This window comes from Anolis sagrei, chromosome 5 (genome assembly GCF_037176765.1).
Source record: "Anolis sagrei isolate rAnoSag1 chromosome 5, rAnoSag1.mat, whole genome shotgun sequence".
Taxonomy (NCBI): domain Eukaryota; kingdom Metazoa; phylum Chordata; class Lepidosauria; order Squamata; family Dactyloidae; genus Anolis; species Anolis sagrei.
Window position 1 is genome coordinate 137583730 of NC_090025.1, and position 17989 is coordinate 137601718.

Sequence of the window (17989 nt, forward strand, 5' to 3'; positions counted from 1 at the left end):
ATACGTACAATTTTATTAGGTAAATGCAATCTTAATACTGGAAAGAAACAAGGAGTAAGAATTGTATATTTTAATATCTACAAGAATTCTTTTGAATTCTTAAGCCTCTTATGTGGTCAAATATTCAGAATAGCTTGAAAATTGAATTTTTTTTTAAATGGCATGCACACTGAAAATGAATATTGGTAAAGATGACTACTGCATAATGAGCTAGAGTTTTTTTGTTCCTAAATACAATCTGGCTGTTTATATTAATGTGGTCAAAAGAAAACGCAATCTACATTTTAGCATCATTTGATTCTTGAAACACGAATTCATACAAATAGCTTGAAGCATACTCACTGTACTCATTTTATGACACAGGAGGGCAACTGACAGAAGTCAGGATGCCGTCCTCTGGAGCAAAGGAGGCAATTCTGTTATCTTTTATAGTCATTCCATTCTAAAAGATTTTTCCCAACAAAAGTGAATGATAAATGACTTGGAAAGCGGTTCTTTGGGGGGGGGGGTTAAATCTAATAGGAGGCCATAATGGTGTATGGGGCGGAGTCCTGGGGGCCTCAAATGCATCCTTGGCAGTTACACTTTCCCTACTCTTGGTCAAAGAATACAAAATATACACTAGACAGGCAGTCATATTGAATTGGTTTCAATCTACTCACAAATAAAGAGAAATAGAATTGTAATAAACACGAGTAAATATATCATGGATCACTAATTGAGTTCCTTAGCAATGGAACATAATAATGGCATGCACTGCCAGTACTGAAGATAAATGTATGTGTGCATGTGATTTTCAAGTTGACTTATAGTGACACAGAGATAAAGAGGAAAAAAATTGATATACTCTACTTTTGGAGCACATATACAGTTGGTTCACTGTATCCACAAATTCTGTACCCACAGATTCAGCTATCTGGTTTGAAAATATTTTTAAAACATCCAAAAAAATGCTTGATTTTGCCATTTTTTATAACTGACACCATTTTACCATGCAAGGCATTGCGCTCACGTTCTGCTATGATTGTGTTCAGGTCCCATTGGCCTTTTGGCTCACTGTGTGAGCAAAATGCTGAACTAAATCAAACTCTTGTCAGACCTAGCTGAACTATTATATTTTATTTTCTTACATTCCTATTACAATTAAATATACCCTGAATACTAATGAGTCTATTTTTCTAAGCAAGCATCTCTACAGGAATTCAAACAAGAGTTTATGAAACTTCCCTTAGAATAGCCATGATCTGAATCTTTCTATTATATTGCCTAATTGCTGATAATTTGGCATTGCAATAAAGAACAAATATTTAGCTTCTGTAGAAAATGATGCAAAACCCAAGATCTCATATAGGACAGTACCCAGGAAAATCATGTTAATCCTCTGAACTAGAATAGTGATTTGAACCCATGAACCTAATTTGGCCAATAGAATTTTACAGAATCTGTGTTTTGGAAGTTTGTGAGTTACTGGGTCCTTCCAGACAGGCCCAAAAATGCAGGGCCTGTCAAGCTTTTACTGGAGGCATCCAAATGACACCCCAGATAAAAGTGAATTAATTCAGAACAAAGCAGGGTTTACCTGATTTGTTTTGAATTAATTAGACACCCATTAGACCCAGCCTTCCTGAAATACCCGGGTCTAATGGGGTATTGGGCTTATGAAGACTACCCAGAACTACCCAGGAGTGAGTCCCCTGAGCCATCTTGCTCCTTTTGGGCCCCTGGAGCCCAAAGGTGCAAGATGGTGGCCACCCTCTCCTCCCAGCCCCCAAAAGAAGCCCTAAAAACTTTTAAAAACTTACTGGGCCACCACTACAGTGGCCTTTCCATCTTCCTGGTGCATAGAAATTATGTGCCAGGATATGGGAGGGCAAAGAGCAAAATCACTCCCCCCCCCCCACCCCATGTCCTAGCAAGTAATTTCTACATGACAGGAAGATGGAAGGGCCACCATAATGGCAGCCCAATAAGTTTTTAGGACTTCTTTTGGGGGAGTTGTGGCTGGATGCCAACCCACTAGTTACTAGGATGGCATCTAGATACCCCACCAGGAAAGCCCATTTTTGGGGGGGGGGCAGTAAACTTAAACCCATACAGAAGCAGGTTTTTTAAAACCCGCTTCAGTTCAGGTTTAACCCATGTCTGGAAACACCCACTCTCTACCTTCTCAAAGCTTCCCCTCACTATTACCTGAAGAATGGTTATAGGGAGTTCATCATATTCTTCTCTCTTGCAAATGCTTGCCCCTATACATGCAACCTCTGACTTAAAGTACTTCTCTATGTCTACATGCAAGGAAGAGGGAGGGCAAGAGAAATAAAATTCTTAGTTGAAGTCCTCTATGGAAATGGACTTCCATACTTCACCCTAGGAATACAGTGACATAGTCAGACTACTCTAGATTTGCAGCCTGCTCAGAGGGTGCTCCCACACAAGTGTGGCTCCCCTCTTATGTTCCAAGTGGGATATTCAGTAATTATGTTTTATAGCACAATCATCATGTGCCATGTTACAAAACCTTTTCTGATCTTTTCTAACAGCAGAAGGCTCTGTGGTGGTTCATCTCAGAGTTATGTTAATAGTGGCAGAAAATATAAAAAGGGCTCTTAGAAAGGATGAAGTGAGGGAAAAGCTGAATCTCATCCATTTTAGAACCAGAACTACAGCGTCAGCACAAAATTAAGCCAGAGCAAGCATAGTCTTAAAAAATTTCCAAAGTACTTAAACTGGAATTGGTTTGAATTCAACATAGCTTCTGGTGGTCTAATGTTGGGTCAGCTGGTATTTGAGCATCATTACTAGTTAGGATTGTACACTTAATACAGCTATATTTGAACCCAGCTTCATGCAACATGTCACTAAAGAGTCTGCATAATTTCGGAATGGTTGTTAGCAACATGGATGATTCTAAAGAAGGATTAAACAAAGACTTAGGTGGTGGGATATTGGTGGTACCAATGATGAGTAATAACCTACACTTGGTTTTTTTTAACACACAATGCTATCATTAATTTTTAAAAAATCTATGTGGGACACTGTAAATTCATTTACAAATTGGGTGGAAGACTCATTCAAAAATGATTCTGACCATACAATTATTCTCTGAAACTCAAGAGGTTCATTCTGATTCCATACAAACAGGTAGAAATAATTCCAAAGCAGACTGGTTTCTTCATTATTTGAGATTTTGTCGAAACATCTGCATGATTCTTGTTGCAAATAGCACTACTAAAAAAGCTCCGGTACATTACAGCAATTCTCATGTGGGAGGCTTTGTTTATGCTGAGGCCTGTTGTCATCCACAACACTAAATTGACTATATAAACTTGGAAATAACAGTCTTTGCAACTGTGCAAAACATGTATATCACAGCAGATATACTTAATAAGTTTAGCTTGATATGATTGGTTATTACACAATGTGGTTATGTACCCATATAAACAACTGAATAATTTGACAAATTGGTAATACAAACTGGACCCCTGAGATACTGCAACAGAAACTAAGTTTCACAAATTAATAAACAATAAAAGAAATCTACTCCAAGTGGAGGAACTAGTCTCATTTAGAGCCAATATTTATTCCAAATAGAACCACTAATCTCATTTTGAAAGCACTGTCAAACCTGGAAAAAATATTGAATGTTGGTGTGTCTTTTGTTCCTTATTCCTTGTGGCCAGTATTCTGTATTAGCTAGCTACTGAAATGAGCTAACTAATGACCTCTCCTGGCCAAACCTCAAGAGCAATTGTAAATAAAGAAAGAAGATGAGTAACTCTAGGTAATATTTCTGTATCCATGATCGCTCCTTAGTTACCACTGTAGTACTACTGACACAACTGAACCCCCCACCCCACCCCCAGCTGCATAGGGGAAAGAGGTTCATTTAGTCAGTCTTGAAGCATGACTGAATGATGTCACATTTTGGGTCATAAGTATACTTAGTAGCTAATTCAAAATACTTGCCCCCATATATTACATGCTAATCAGATTAATTAAAAAGTCTATTTTTAGTCTATTAGTCTATTAGTTTTATGGAAAGAGTTCCATTTATATGTTTGAGTCCTGTTGGGCTACAGCTCCCATTTGCCCTATTAGAAGATTATCAGTTATGGAATATGAAGTCTGAAAACATATTGAAAGCCACATCTTTCCAGCACAGAACATCTCTGGAAATCGCACAATATATATTGCAGTTTCAAAATGCAATATATGGTTAGTATAGAGACATACAATGCAATTCAGTGCATTTAAACTACATTATGTGAGTCTACACTGAGCATTCAATGCAGTTTCAAACTGCATTATATAACAGTGTAGACAGAGTCTCATATAATACAATTCAATTCAGTTAAACTGCATTATATGAGTCTACACTAGTGGTTCCCAACATTTTTGACCAGGAACCACTTGACAGGGGGTGACTTTGACCAAGGACCACTCTCCAACATTAGTACCAAAAGGTTTATGAAACAGTTTTTGGGCAACTTTAAATTCGGTTTGGTTATTTGGGGTGCTGATTCAGAAAATTGCATTGCAGAAAATTGCTGCCAGGTTAGTCTTCTCTGTCCTGGCCTGGGAAGCCTCCCAAGGCTGAGAAAGTGCACTGGCATCCCTTTCCTTCCTTCCTTCCTTCCTTCCTTCCTTCCTTCCTTCCTTCCTTCCTTCCTTCTCTCCCTCACTTTATCTCTCTTGCTCTCCTTCAATGGTGGCACACAACCCCGGCGCCAATTTTCTTGCAACCCATTGGTGTGCAATGACCCACAAGTTGGGAACCACTGGTCTACACTGACCATATAATGCAATTTCAAACTTGGATCACATGGCAGTGTAGATGGTGCCAAGAAAAGAAGGGTGAGGAAGAAATATGAAAATGAAACAAAATCAAATGTATGGCTGAACATTCATTTGTAAACTAAAAAATTTCAGTGTACGATTTTATGCCAGCATTGAAAAACAAATAAATAAACTGAATAGTGTTTGAAAACAAATACATCCAATTGTAGAGAAAGATTATCTGCAATCTCAAAGAAACTGTTACCATGGTGGCAACATTTATTCAAGACACAATCTAAAGCTAACAACAACAGCATTTTTCATTTCTGAGATGGACCAAGAGAGCATTTCCCAATGAAAGTCAAATTAGTGACTGATTTGTATTTAAACTGGGGAAATTTGCAAATTGAACAACATTAGTGCTTCTAAAATTGCCCCATTTGCGTTATTCCAAAGATTTATGGTCAAAATTACAGATTGGCAATACAGGCAGTCAATCATGAGATGCAGGCTGCCTTTCTGTTAGGCACAGCAAGGCCAACACATCTGCAAGGTCATTTAGTTTTCTATCGCAAACAAATAACCAAGGTTACTATTTACAGGCTCACAAATTCAGGAACATTCCCAAGGTATTTTCTTTTTATTTCAAGTAAAACTGCCTTCTGTTTTCTATCCCCAGACAGTGGCTTTCCAGATCTAATTTGGAATGTGCCTCCAATATTTTCTCACTATTGGTTAATCTGGATAGAGCCAATATTCCAAAAACCTCTGAAAAGCCACAACTGCTTATTTTTGTGGTGGAGTGTCTTTAATGGGACTGCCTCAGTTGGCAAATTCTATCAATAACTGTTTAATGTATTGTCGAAGGCTTTCATGGCCGGGTTGTTGTAGGTTTTTCCGGGCTATATGCCATATTCTAGAGGCAATTTTTCTCCTGACGTTTCGCCTGCATCTATGGCAAGCATCCTCAGAGGTAGTGAGGTCTGTTGGAAGTAGGAAAAATGGGTTTATATATCTGTGGAATGACCAGGGTAATGTTTCAGCTGATCACCTTGATTTGCATTCAATGGCCTGGAAGCGCCTGGGGGGAATCTCTTGTTGAGAGTGATTTTATGTGCCTGTTTGTTTCCCCTCTATTGTTTTGCTGTTGTAATTTTTGAGGTTTTTTTAATACTGGTAGCCAGATTTTGTTCATCTTCATGGTTTCCTCCTTTCTGTTGAAATTGTCCACATGCTTGTGGATTTCAATGGCTTCTCTGTGTAGTCTGACATGGTGGTTGTGAGAGTGTTCCAGCACTTCTGTGTTCTCAAATAATATGCTGTGTCCAGGTTGGTTCATCAGGTGCTCTGCTATGGCTGATTTCTCTGGTTGCCATAGATGCAGGCGAAACGTCAGGAGAAAAATTGCCTCCAGAACATGGCCATATAGCCCGGAAAAACCTACAACAACCCAATAACTGTTTAATGTATTGATGACTATCCCTGAAACAATGACTCTGGACACATGAAGTTGGATTAAATAAGGGCCACTTTATTTGACCCATTAATGATTAATCTGGAAAACTGACTAGAGAAGGGGCATAACCTGGTGTAGGTCTTAGCTGAGGCAGGTCTCTACCTGTGACATCCTCTTCCCTTGGCTGCAAGGCAATCCACTCTTATGGGTTGCTTACCCTGTCCAATCTTATTTTGGAACACAAACTTAGGAAACTTTTCCCCACACAGCCCCAGAACTCAAAAAGGGAGAGCAAACCTCCCATGTCAGCCCCAATAACAGCTTCATTCCCAGCTCCCAAGCCCTAGAACCTAAAGGTTCCAGAGCCCAACCCTTAACGTATTATTTTTTTTCATTTCAGGAGCGAGTTGAGAAACTAAGTTGCTTCTGATGTGAGAGAATTGGCCATCTGCAAGGATATTGCTCAGGGGACACCCAGATGTTTTGATTTTTTTCTCTCATGTTCCCGCATGGGGAGCTGGAGCTGACAGGGGGAGATCACCCGCACTTTCCCTGGATTCAAACCTCTGACCTGTCGGTCTTCAGTCCTGGTGGCAAAAAGGTTTAACCCATTGCACCATCTGGTGCTCCTCAAATGATGGCATCACTCAAATGATGCCAAGGTTTACAGCAACTTTTGGTATTCTCCCCCATAAATCTATCAATGAAACCAAATTAAAAATACTACTCTGAAGCCAATTAAACAGACTTGCAGAAACAGTATGGGATAGTTTTTTTTTAAAAAAAAAAGCTCCAAAAGAGAAAAGTCCTGTCTGGCTCTAATGGGCAACCAGAAAGAAAAAAAAATATCACACTGAGGGCAAGAGAGTGAGTTATGAAGAATTAAGAGTGACATGTGAGAGCAGGCAGGATTTATATTGCTGTGGATACACCATCAACATGTCCCCAGCATATCATGGGCCAATTTAACTAGCCTCTACTCAGGAAGGCTATCAAAATTACCCCTTTGCCCACAGTGGCTATGACTGTGCAGACTTGAGTTCAGATATTGTCTTCCTTTCACAGGATACATGTAGAAAAATGGGTTAGGGTTTTACAAAAAAAATACTGAACGAATGCATTACATTGGAATCTGAGTATTGTACAATGATTGTATGAAACACTGAGATGAAAACCCCTGAAAGTCTGGCAAAAATAGAGAAATAACATTTTTAAAAACTGACATTCCAAAGGTCAAAAGTTGAACAGTGCTTCAACAAAATTTTCACATCTTCACCTAGATGCTAAACGTATCTTTTTGTTTTTATTTTGCAGTCTCAGAACAAAATAGAAGTTGTTCACAGATCAATACTACTGTTTGTGCTGCAGACTATGTAAGTTGCAACAAGCTCAGAAAAGGTCACGCAGAGAAAGCTGGTGATACAACATTTGGAAACAAAGTTCCACATATATTTTGTATGAAATCTATTTCAGAAGCCAGCTTTCTTCTCCTTTCCACCACCCGCACCTCCGGTGCATTGTAAGACATATAGAAATGAACTGATGGAGCCATATGCACAAGATAAAAATAATTTTGAATGAACTCAATGGAGCTTAATACCACCATATAATATGCTTGAGATGAGTTCATTAGCATAAAATATCCCTCTGTTAGTAATATTCTCATTACATAAAACCTAGGGGGGAAAATTCAGAACGTGCATTCAGGAAGATTTAACCTAATTTGGAATAAATACAAATTAATTCAGTATTCATGTCAATCCATCCTAGAACTGAGATTTAACAAGACTTTAAAACACATCATGATTTTTAAAAGTACCAAAAACAACAAGTCTTCAGAAGGAAATATATGCACATACAACATAATCACAACAGTACTACAGCATGTTAACAATTATTATTCACATACCTTTGTTTACTTTGTCACCTGGCAAACATAATTAGTTCCACTGCCACTGATACAGAAAAATACATATTACTTCTCCTTATCTGTCTTTGATATACATTTCAAATGATTCTATACAGGGATATAGGATTCAAACATAAAGGAAAGAAATGAAATTCTTACCAGTTTCACAGCTAGCACCAGTGAACCCCTGTGGACAGGCACAGACGTTGGAAGCAATGCAGGCCCCACCATTTCTACAACCATCTTTGCAGAAGGCTAAAAAAAATTAAATAAGAACAATAATGATAATAATTTGAGGCTTTCTCTTTGCAACTATGAGAAACAAACACCCTCAATCCATTATACCTTAAAGAACGCCTGCACAACATGTGTTTACTTCATAACACTAGAGAAAAAATCCACTTAATATCCGGTTTCTGCCTCCTGCAAAATTCTGGGGTTTGTAGTTTAGTGAGGCTGTTAAAAGCTCCTCCCTAAACTACAAACCCAGAATTCTGCAGGAAATAGAAACCGGATTTTAAGTGGATTTTTTCTCTAGTGTGATGAGGTATGTGGTCCAGGGCCAGATGGGGCCCACACAAGTAGCACCACCATTCTCAGCTCCATGCTCCTGGACAAAGGGCTTTGTCCCATCTTCCCATTCCCTTGGCACTGCACGTTCAGAAAGAGAATGAGAAAGGGGGAAGCCAGCTGGAGGGTCTGGACTCCAGAGCTGTATCTAGTTTCTCTCTGTGTCTGTCTGTTTGGAGAAATGAGAGGAAGCCCTGCATGCGAGAAACAGGAAGTGATAGCAGTTGTCTATTTCTCCTGGCACACAGGGCTTCTTCCTCTGTCTCCTGTTCCCTGTTCCCTTGCTACTATGCGTCCAGAATGAGACGGAAAGATAGGGAAACCCTCTGAAGAGTCTGGACTATGGATCTCAGCACAGAGAGAAAGAGAGAAAAAGGAGTCAGAATCTATCACCAAGTTTTCTGGGACTGGAGGCCAATTTAAATGAATGACTTCGTGCAGAATTGGTCTGGAGTAGAGAGGCTAGCTACTCTACCTTTCTCCATTCCATTGACTATCACATTAGGTCAAATCCAATTCAGCCCTGCAGGATGGCCACTCCTACCTGCATTTTTCAAAAAAATTTACATAGTGTTATTTGTCACTGCAGCAGTAGCTACAGAGCTCCCAAGGGCTCCTGGCTGTTGCCTGGTGCCTTTGTCAATGACAGCAAAGGCTCCCATGTGATTCAGGGAACAGGGAAAGGAGAAGGTGATCTGCCTTTCCTCTCCACGTTTTATGGAAGTCCTTGGTCACCATGCTGTAGATTGTAGGGAATGCAGAATGGCAGAACTGGCCTGTGTAAACAGTGGGGCCTGTTCTCCAGCTGTTCATACCACGTTGAACTGTTGTGTTGCTCCATAGCTTCAGGGAAGATCATGAAGATTCCCTGACCTTTCCTAATGCAGGACACAATTGCATTAATCAGTTTTACCCTGCACTGGGGGCAGGAAGGCCCTAAGTCTCTATAGATGCCCAAGAGTGACTTTTCATCCAATTCAGGTTTTGTGACCTGTGTAGACAGTCCCTCACAATGTGTCTCACTCAAGGGTACCTACTAAGTTTCCATGATCTCAAGAATTATTGTCCAGGCCTCAAATCACTTCACCATGTTGTGCAAAAGCAGTTTTCTCTCAATTTGGACATAAAAAATTTGAGTGCCATTCACTCACACAATCTTCATCTGAGACTTAATTGCTCACTTCCAGCTCATAATGTTTTTTTAATCCCTGAGCTAGAGAAAATTGTTTGGCTATGTCTTAGAATTCTTGTTGTGACCTTGTTATTTTGTGGAGCAGCCAACTATTATATGCCAACTATTACATTATATGACATAATGTTAAAAATGTCTCAGTAGGTATATATCAAATGGTATCATTTCAAACTGATGGACCTGAATATTTAAAATCCATCATCCAAGTCCAAAAGATTTATTACTGAGGAAGGAAAATTCTGCTGATTTTAAGACTTGATACTTTACCTTTGCATACAGTGCCATTTCCAGTGTATCCTGGTTTGCAAATACAGTTATGCCCTCCTACAGTATTGAAACATAGTGCATTTTCATCACAGTTGTGTTGGTTTGTGAGACATTCATCATGCTCTGAAAAGTTAAAAATAAATGTGTGTTATTTGGATCACTTTGCAACACTTCCAAGTGCTTTGGATATCCACACTTTGCTATGTTCTTCCAATTCCAACAGATTTCATTTTTTTCTCTGAGATTGCTTATGAATACCATCCTTACTACACTAAAGATGAAATTTTATAATCATTTACATAGGAACAAGTCTCATTAACCTCAATTGTAGAATTGATGCAGTTTGATGCTATTTTAACTGCCATGGCTTCATACTATGGAATCACATGAGTTGCAATTTTACAATGTCTTCAGCCTTCCCTGCCAAATAATGTTGCTGCCTCACCAAACTACAAATCCCAGGATTCCTTGGTTAAAGTGGTGTCAAACAGTATTCATGCTATAGAGCAGATGCATCTTCAAAAAGATCATTGTGTCTGGTGGAGCCCTCCCCCAATTAATGTAAACATACAATTACAACCTAGATTGTTTTCTAATCTGAATTTTAGACATAAGGAACAGGCAGTCTGGTGATCCAAAGGGAAATAAAAGACATATTTTTAAAATCAGATTGCAATGGTGGTGGTAGATGTTATTGCATTTTCCATGTTTAGGAAAGTGAACAGTAAACTTAGGGTGGTTCAGACAAGACTAAAACCTGTGCCAAAGCAGGTTTAAAAAATCCGCTTCAGCGCAGGTTTGAGTCTCCACTGCCTCCCAAAACCCAAGCTTTCCCAGGATGTGTGGCTACCTACAAATTCCTCCTTTCCCATCCTCTCCTTGAACATCATTTCCTCATGCCCTCCTGGCATGAGGAGGGAACTTATGGTGGCCAGGTACCTTTTATTTAACTTTTCAGGGTAAATCGGGGGGGTGAGTACCACCCTGCACCTCTGGGCTCCAGGAGCCCAAAAAGTGTGAGATGGCAATTAGGATCCACCCCTGGGTTGTCCAAGAACTACCCGGAAGTGAGTCTCCACAGGCCCAATACGTCATTAGACCCGGGCCTTTCAGGAAGGCCTGGATCTAATGGGGTATCAAATTAATTTGGAACAAACAGGGAAACCTTGTTAATCTGTTTTTACCAGAGGCATTGTTTGGATGCCTCCGGTAAAAACCAACAGGTCTGGGATTTTGGGCCTGTCTGGATGTGCCCTCAGATACTCAGGGCCCTTGCACACTTTGAAATGCTGATTCCTGCCTTGATGACTCAGTGGTGGTGAGATAACCCCCTCCACCCAGTGCCAAATCCCCTTCTCCAAAGCTCTTTGCTTTCATTTTCAAACCATAGAAAGGTAAGTCATGCCTTTGTAAGGAGGCTTTATCTCTATTTATAAGGTTTAAACAGGGGCTGGGCAGGGAGTGAGGAGGGATGGCAATGGGGATGCCTTCTGGGATCACAAATGGCAATACCAGAAGACAGTCCTCACAGCCTCTATATTTGCAAAGGTCAGGATCTTCCAGCAAGATCCAGACCTTTGCAGGTATTTTTAAAACCTGGAATAGAACCAGATGATCAGGTTTATTTCAGGCTGAAACAAATTAGCCTGGAGTGTCATTTGACACCCCTAGCTAAACTGTTTCCTATGCCACATTATGTAACCATGTAGATGGGGCCTCAGCTATGTATATAAAAGGAACAAGAACACATTTCCTGATAACAAGCTGAAAATGGTTAGTAGTTAGTAACTGATTCACAGTGCTTACTCCAAAACTAAGCAATAGTAAACACAGATGAACTTTCAGTACTGAAAGAGAAGGAAATTCTGTGCAATATAGTATATAGCCTTTCCTCCCCTTTTGCCAACAATTCAAAGCCATTGAATCAGTGGCTCCCAATATCATCAGAAAGCAGATTATGAATGCAATTTTAGTAAGAGCCATATGATCTAAAGTTTGATACAACTCTTATTACTTATGGTAAGGCAAGACTTTTGTATTTTATTCTATCACTGTTTTATCTTCTTTGTCAATGGTCATGCAATGATACACTTTACTGTCACAAAAACACAATGAGATAAGTTAGTCCAAGCGAGTTGCTGGCCCAAATTCACAAAATCAACTTCATGGCTGAACAGTAATGTGAACCTTGTTGTTTATGGGTTTGGTCTATCACCAACCACTAAACCTCACTGGCTCACCATAATTCTTTCCATCAAGGAGTCTTGTGCTTACCATTCAATGTACAAGACATGCTTTCTTTTTCTAGTTCTGTAGCATTTAACAACAGACAGTGGAGCTCATAAATTTTAACAGCAATTATTCCAAAACCTTAAACAGGTCACTTGAACTTTACTGACTACCGTCCTTTAATGAGAATGAAACACTCGTTTTATGTACTCTTTCAAGTAAGGCTAAACATTTTAAGACTGCAAACCTGTTTGAACTTCAGATTTCTGTCTAGGTGCTAACTGGACACTATCTTTTCAGAAATATGATTTGTTCAGGTTGATAAACTATAGTTTCTCCTTTATGCCCCCCTCTCTTTGATGCTTCAGCCTGCTGTTTTCACACTATGTTCCAGGGAACCCTGGGGTTCTTCTGAAGCTTATCAGAGGTTCTTTAAAGAAAAGATCATTTTAGCAGCAAGCTTCATTAAAATACAGCTCGCTGCCTACTGCTACTGCTGCCAATCCTTTCCTGCCATGTGCTTCCACAGAAATAAATTTGGTGTGCATATGGTCATTGCAAGACAAAAGCCCAACAAAACCCATGCCATCCATTTGACATGAACTGACTGTGGGCCTTAAGGTTATTTTCCCCAACCTACCTGTTTGAGGTTGGAATAAAAAAACACTGGTTTCCAAGAAAATTTAGATGTGGATTTTTTTTCTTAATGAAACAAGTTGGAAAAGTTAGATAAATTTTCAATGATTGACCTGAAGGTTTCAATGCTTTGCTGTATTTGCTGTGGACTGTGGTTCATCATTTTGCCCCACAGTGGCAAAATGGGTCAAACCTTTGTGCCAGCAAAACTGCTGACTGACAGGTCAGAGGTTCGAATCTGGGGAGAGCGGGTTGAGCTCCCTCTATCAGCACTAGCTTCCCATACAGGGGCATGAGAGAAGCCTCCCACAAGGATGATAAAACATCAAACATCCAGGCGTCCTCTGGGCAACGTCCTTACAGACGGCCAATTCTCTCACACCAGAAGGAACTTGCAGTTTGTCAAGTCACTCATGACATGAAAAAATAATTTTTCAGTACAGACTCATCCACTTCAGGTTGATGCCCATTGTAGTGCAAAATGGATTGTGGCCATTATGATTTGGTTATATTTTGATAATTAGACAATCATTAGTCTGCATAATTAGACCGATTTGGGGGACATCTACCATGACCACTTAATGTGGCTTGAAGGCAGTTTTAGGCCCCTTATACTCTGTCTTATAATCCAGATTAATCAAATAATCCATATTATCTCCTTTGAACTGGATTATATGAGTCTACACTGCCATATAATCCAGTTCAAATCAGATAATTCCAATTTTCTATAACAGTGTATAATGGGCCTCCTATATGCTGTTCAATGCAACATTATAGCCACTCATGCCACATGCATGCACAGCCATAGACATGAAAGACTTCAATCCAGGATAAGCAAAATCAGGGGTTCCTGGAACAGGGTTGAAGCCAACCTCTGCAGTGTATATAACACCATCCAGACCTCAACCCATTTCCAAGGCTTCCCATGTAATCATCCCCTACATTGAAATCGCATTCTCAGTTGTTAGTTTTACACCACTCTAAAGCCCCTTCTACATTGCCACATAAAGCCCAGATTATCTGATTTGGAGTCTAAAATAATTCAGTTCAAAGCAGATAATGTGAATGAAAAAGGGAAAGGAAACGTAACATGAATATCAAGCCATTTTGGCTTCTCCAGATTTGCAAATGTGGAAGATTCAGGCACCTTCTACACTGCCATGTAATTCAGATTATCAAATTACATTATCTGATTTGAACAGGATTATATAAATTTACACTACCTTATAATCCAGTTCAAAGCAGATACTCTGGATTTGATATGGCAGTGTAGAAGGGGTCTCATGGAAACAATGAAAGGAAAATGAGCTTACAGTATATTTCCCAGTTTTCCGAAAATGGGAATAAGAAGATATTTTATCTAGGGGCCCTTCCACACAGCCATATAACCCGGAATATCAAGGCAGAAAATCCCTCTTTTCATATAATGGAAGGGAAATCATAAAAATATATATCAAGTATTGATAAAGAGAATAACCAAATCTATGGTAAGGAATACAGGCTTCGTTTTATCCCATTCTGGAAACTGATATCTAAAATTTCTTGGTTTTCCATGCCCAGTTGATTATTTAATGTAGCGTTTAGAACAAATAAGGGCTTTCAGACATTCTGCTCACAAATTCAATCATCTTTTAAATGCAACTGATTCATTTTTCCTGACGTCTTCTATTACCGAGCTCTTTGCTTCTGTGGTCTGGTGCCTGTGAGAATATCCCTTATGCAAAATGTTTGTGACTTAGATTTTGGAATTCAAGTATTTTCATATATGTAAATAAGGAAATATTTTAGAGCGGGAAACCAAGGCATTTATGTTTCATCTATAACTTATACACATAGACAAAAGACAATTTAATACATAGTATTGGTAATGATTTTGTGCATGAAACAAAGTTTGTGAACACCCAACCCTCAGAACGTAAAAGTATCATTATCTCAGACACCCATGTGGCTTATTTTAGATTTTGGAGTATTTAAGCTTTTGATTCTAGATAAGGGATGTTCAACCTATATTGGTACTTGAGGAGACAGAGCTCTACAGGCCAATGGATACTCCACCACAGACATCAGAAGAGCTGCAAGACCAAGAACAACAAGAACAAGAACACCATCATCATCAACAACAACAACAAAACTTTATTTGTATTCCACCCTATCTCCCCAAAGGGACTCAGGTCAGATTCCAACATAACAATGGCAAACATTGTCATAAGAGTAAAGACAAAAATCCACCCAGAGGAAAGGTGTTCTTACCATACATCAAGGAAACCACTAACCACATAGGGAAGCTGATGAAAAAACACAACCTACAATCTACAGACCCATTAAGAAAATTCAACAAAAGCTACATTCAGCAAAGGACAAGAGGGATCCTCTCACCTCTGCAGGAGTCTACTGTATCCCATACAACTGTGGACAAGTCCACATAGGAACTATCAAACGCAGTATTGCCCAAACACGAATCAAGGAAGATGAAAGGCACTGCAGACCACTTCAACCAGAGAAGTCAGCCATAGCAGAGCACCTGATGAACCAACCTGGACACAGCATTTTATTTGAGAACACAGAAATGCTGGACCACTCTAACAGTCACCATGTCAGCCTACACAGAGAAGCCACTGAAATCCACAAGCATGTGGACAATTTCAACAGAAAGGAGGAAACCATGAAAATGAAAAAAAATCTGGCTACTAGTATTTTTTAAAAAAAAACCTCCAAAATCAGAACAGTAAACAAAGAGCAACATGCAAAAAATTCCAGACAGGAAACAATCAGGGCCAGCTAACATATCCCAACAAAGGATTCCCCCAGGAAGCAGCCACGCTTTGAAGCTGCAAGGCCATTCAGTGCTAATCAAGGTGGCCAATTCACACTTGTTTCAAACAGACCACCCTGGACTTTCAACAGATACACAAACCTCACTTGTGAAGTTTCCAACATACCTCACAACCTCTGAGGATGCCTGCCATAGATATGGGCAAAACGTCAGGAGAGAATGGTTCTGAAACATGGCCATACAGCCTGGAAAACTCACAGCTACCGAGATACATTTGTCCCAGTAGTGGTATTCTTAAGTGGACCAACTACACACATATCTAGAGGTACTCAAAAACTATATACACACATATGAACCTGAGATTTAAGATCACTACCTAAAAGTTTGCTAACTTATAACGAATGGCTATTTTTTCTATCCCCCCAAAAAACAGACCATAAAAGCTACAAAATAAATAAGAAACAGGAAAAACCTTTCTAATTTTAAACTGCCAGTCATATTTTGGCAGTGGGCTTTTGGCAGTGGGCTTTGGCAGTGGGCTTTAAGATGATTCAGATGTCTATGTCTTAGGGCCAAAGTGGAAGAGAAACGTGTTTCTTAAACATTTTGAAAAAGGTCAGTATTCATGTTAATGTCAAACCGTTAAAGAAAATCAATTAACATTAAAGCACTGAGAGAGACGTACGAAATTAATTTGTTGTATTATATATAAATGGAAATTGTTAATTCTTAAATTATAACTGCACGGAAATACTGAAAATGGCCAAATGATTTTGGGAGACTCCCAAAAAATGGATCAGAGTCCCCACCAAAAGCCAGAACATGAAACAGGTCAAGGTTTACCTGGATGGCACAAGGCTACACTTTAAGTGAATTGATGGAAAGCATATCTGAAGTATGAAAGTCCTGAGTGGGACAGTAGATGAGTGGGGCTCTTGGAGGTATCTCTATCTTGGGGTTTGCTATAACAACAAATGGAGAGAACTTATTATTTTGAACTTATTTGTAAGCATGTCCATTTGGTTGCTGTACAGAGTAGACATGCATGGCCCAAGTCTGCAAAAAGAAAATTGTGGAGGACAGCCAAATCCAGCCCCTTTCCCCACTCAATGCCATTGTACTCTGCTGCAGTTTTCCTTTAGCCCTGTTACAACGCTAGAAGTGAATTAGGCAAGAAAGAACTGCTTAAAGCAAATAGAAGGTCTCTTTTGTTTTATTCTTTTCTTGTACACCACTCCCCATACAAACATATTTTGAATGTCTGATAGAGACAGAAGTACTTGTTTTGGTTGTTAGCTCTGGATAACGGACAAGAAAGAATTTAAGCACAGGTATACGAACTTCAGCCTTCATTCATATTAAGTCGTTTGTATTCTCTTAAGAAGCAGAAAACAATACAGCAGCATTTACTGCTTGAGATTGCAAGGATTAGGCAGAGTTTTCTTCTGGGAATTTTCTTCAAAATATACACCGCTGCTGAAACAACCACTCTTACAACTAAATAATACAAGAGACAGAGAGGATACAAAGACTGTTGCTGTTGCTTTTTAATCCTGCCGTAGTTTGTAGAGGAAGTGCTTCCTTTTTACAACTATTCTACTGTAACTAAATTCTCTGGAGAAGGATACTTTCTCCTTCCCACTCCTTCCCACCTGCTACTAAGGAGGCTGTCGAAGTCCTGAACCGGTGCCTGGCCGCTGTAACGGTCTGGATGAGGGCGAACAAACTGAAATTAAATCCAGACAAGACAGAGGTACTCCTGGTCAGTCGCAAGGCCGAGCAAGGTATAGGGTTACAGCCTGTGCTGGACGGGGTCGCACTCCCCTTGAAGGCGCAGGTTCGCAGCTTGGGTGTGACCCTGGACTCATCGTTGAGCCTGGATCCCCAGGTTTCAGCGGTGACCTGGGGAGCATTTGCACAGCTTCGGCTCGTGCGCCAGCTGCGCCCGTATCTTGGGAAGTCTGACTTGGCCACGGTGGTACATGCTTTGGTCACATCCCGCCTCGACTACTGCAACGCTCTCTACGTGGGGCTGCCCTTGAAGACGGCCCGGAAGCTCCAGCTAGTCCAGCGCGCGGCAGCCATGTTGTTAACCGGAGCGGGACGCAGGGAGCACACAACGCTCTTGCTGTCCCAGCTCCACTGGCTGCCGATTTGCTACCGGGCCCAATTTAAGGTGCT

At 40.0% G+C, this 17989-nt stretch overlaps 1 protein-coding gene across 3 annotated transcripts in view; it reads right to left on the reverse strand.

Annotated features, from left to right (window-relative positions):
* The window catches only part of NELL2 (neural EGFL like 2), a 173985-nt gene that overhangs the window by 56510 nt on the left and 99486 nt on the right, over window positions 1-17989 (reverse strand). For all 3 annotated transcript variants that reach the window (XM_060777568.2, XM_060777569.2, XM_060777566.2), the window contains exons 14-15: window positions 10171-10293; window positions 8301-8396 (exon numbers count right to left, since the gene is read on the reverse strand). In XM_060777568.2, the coding sequence (XP_060633551.1) occupies window positions 8301-8396; window positions 10171-10293 (219 nt within the window). The remainder of the gene's footprint in view (window positions 1-8300; window positions 8397-10170; window positions 10294-17989) is intronic.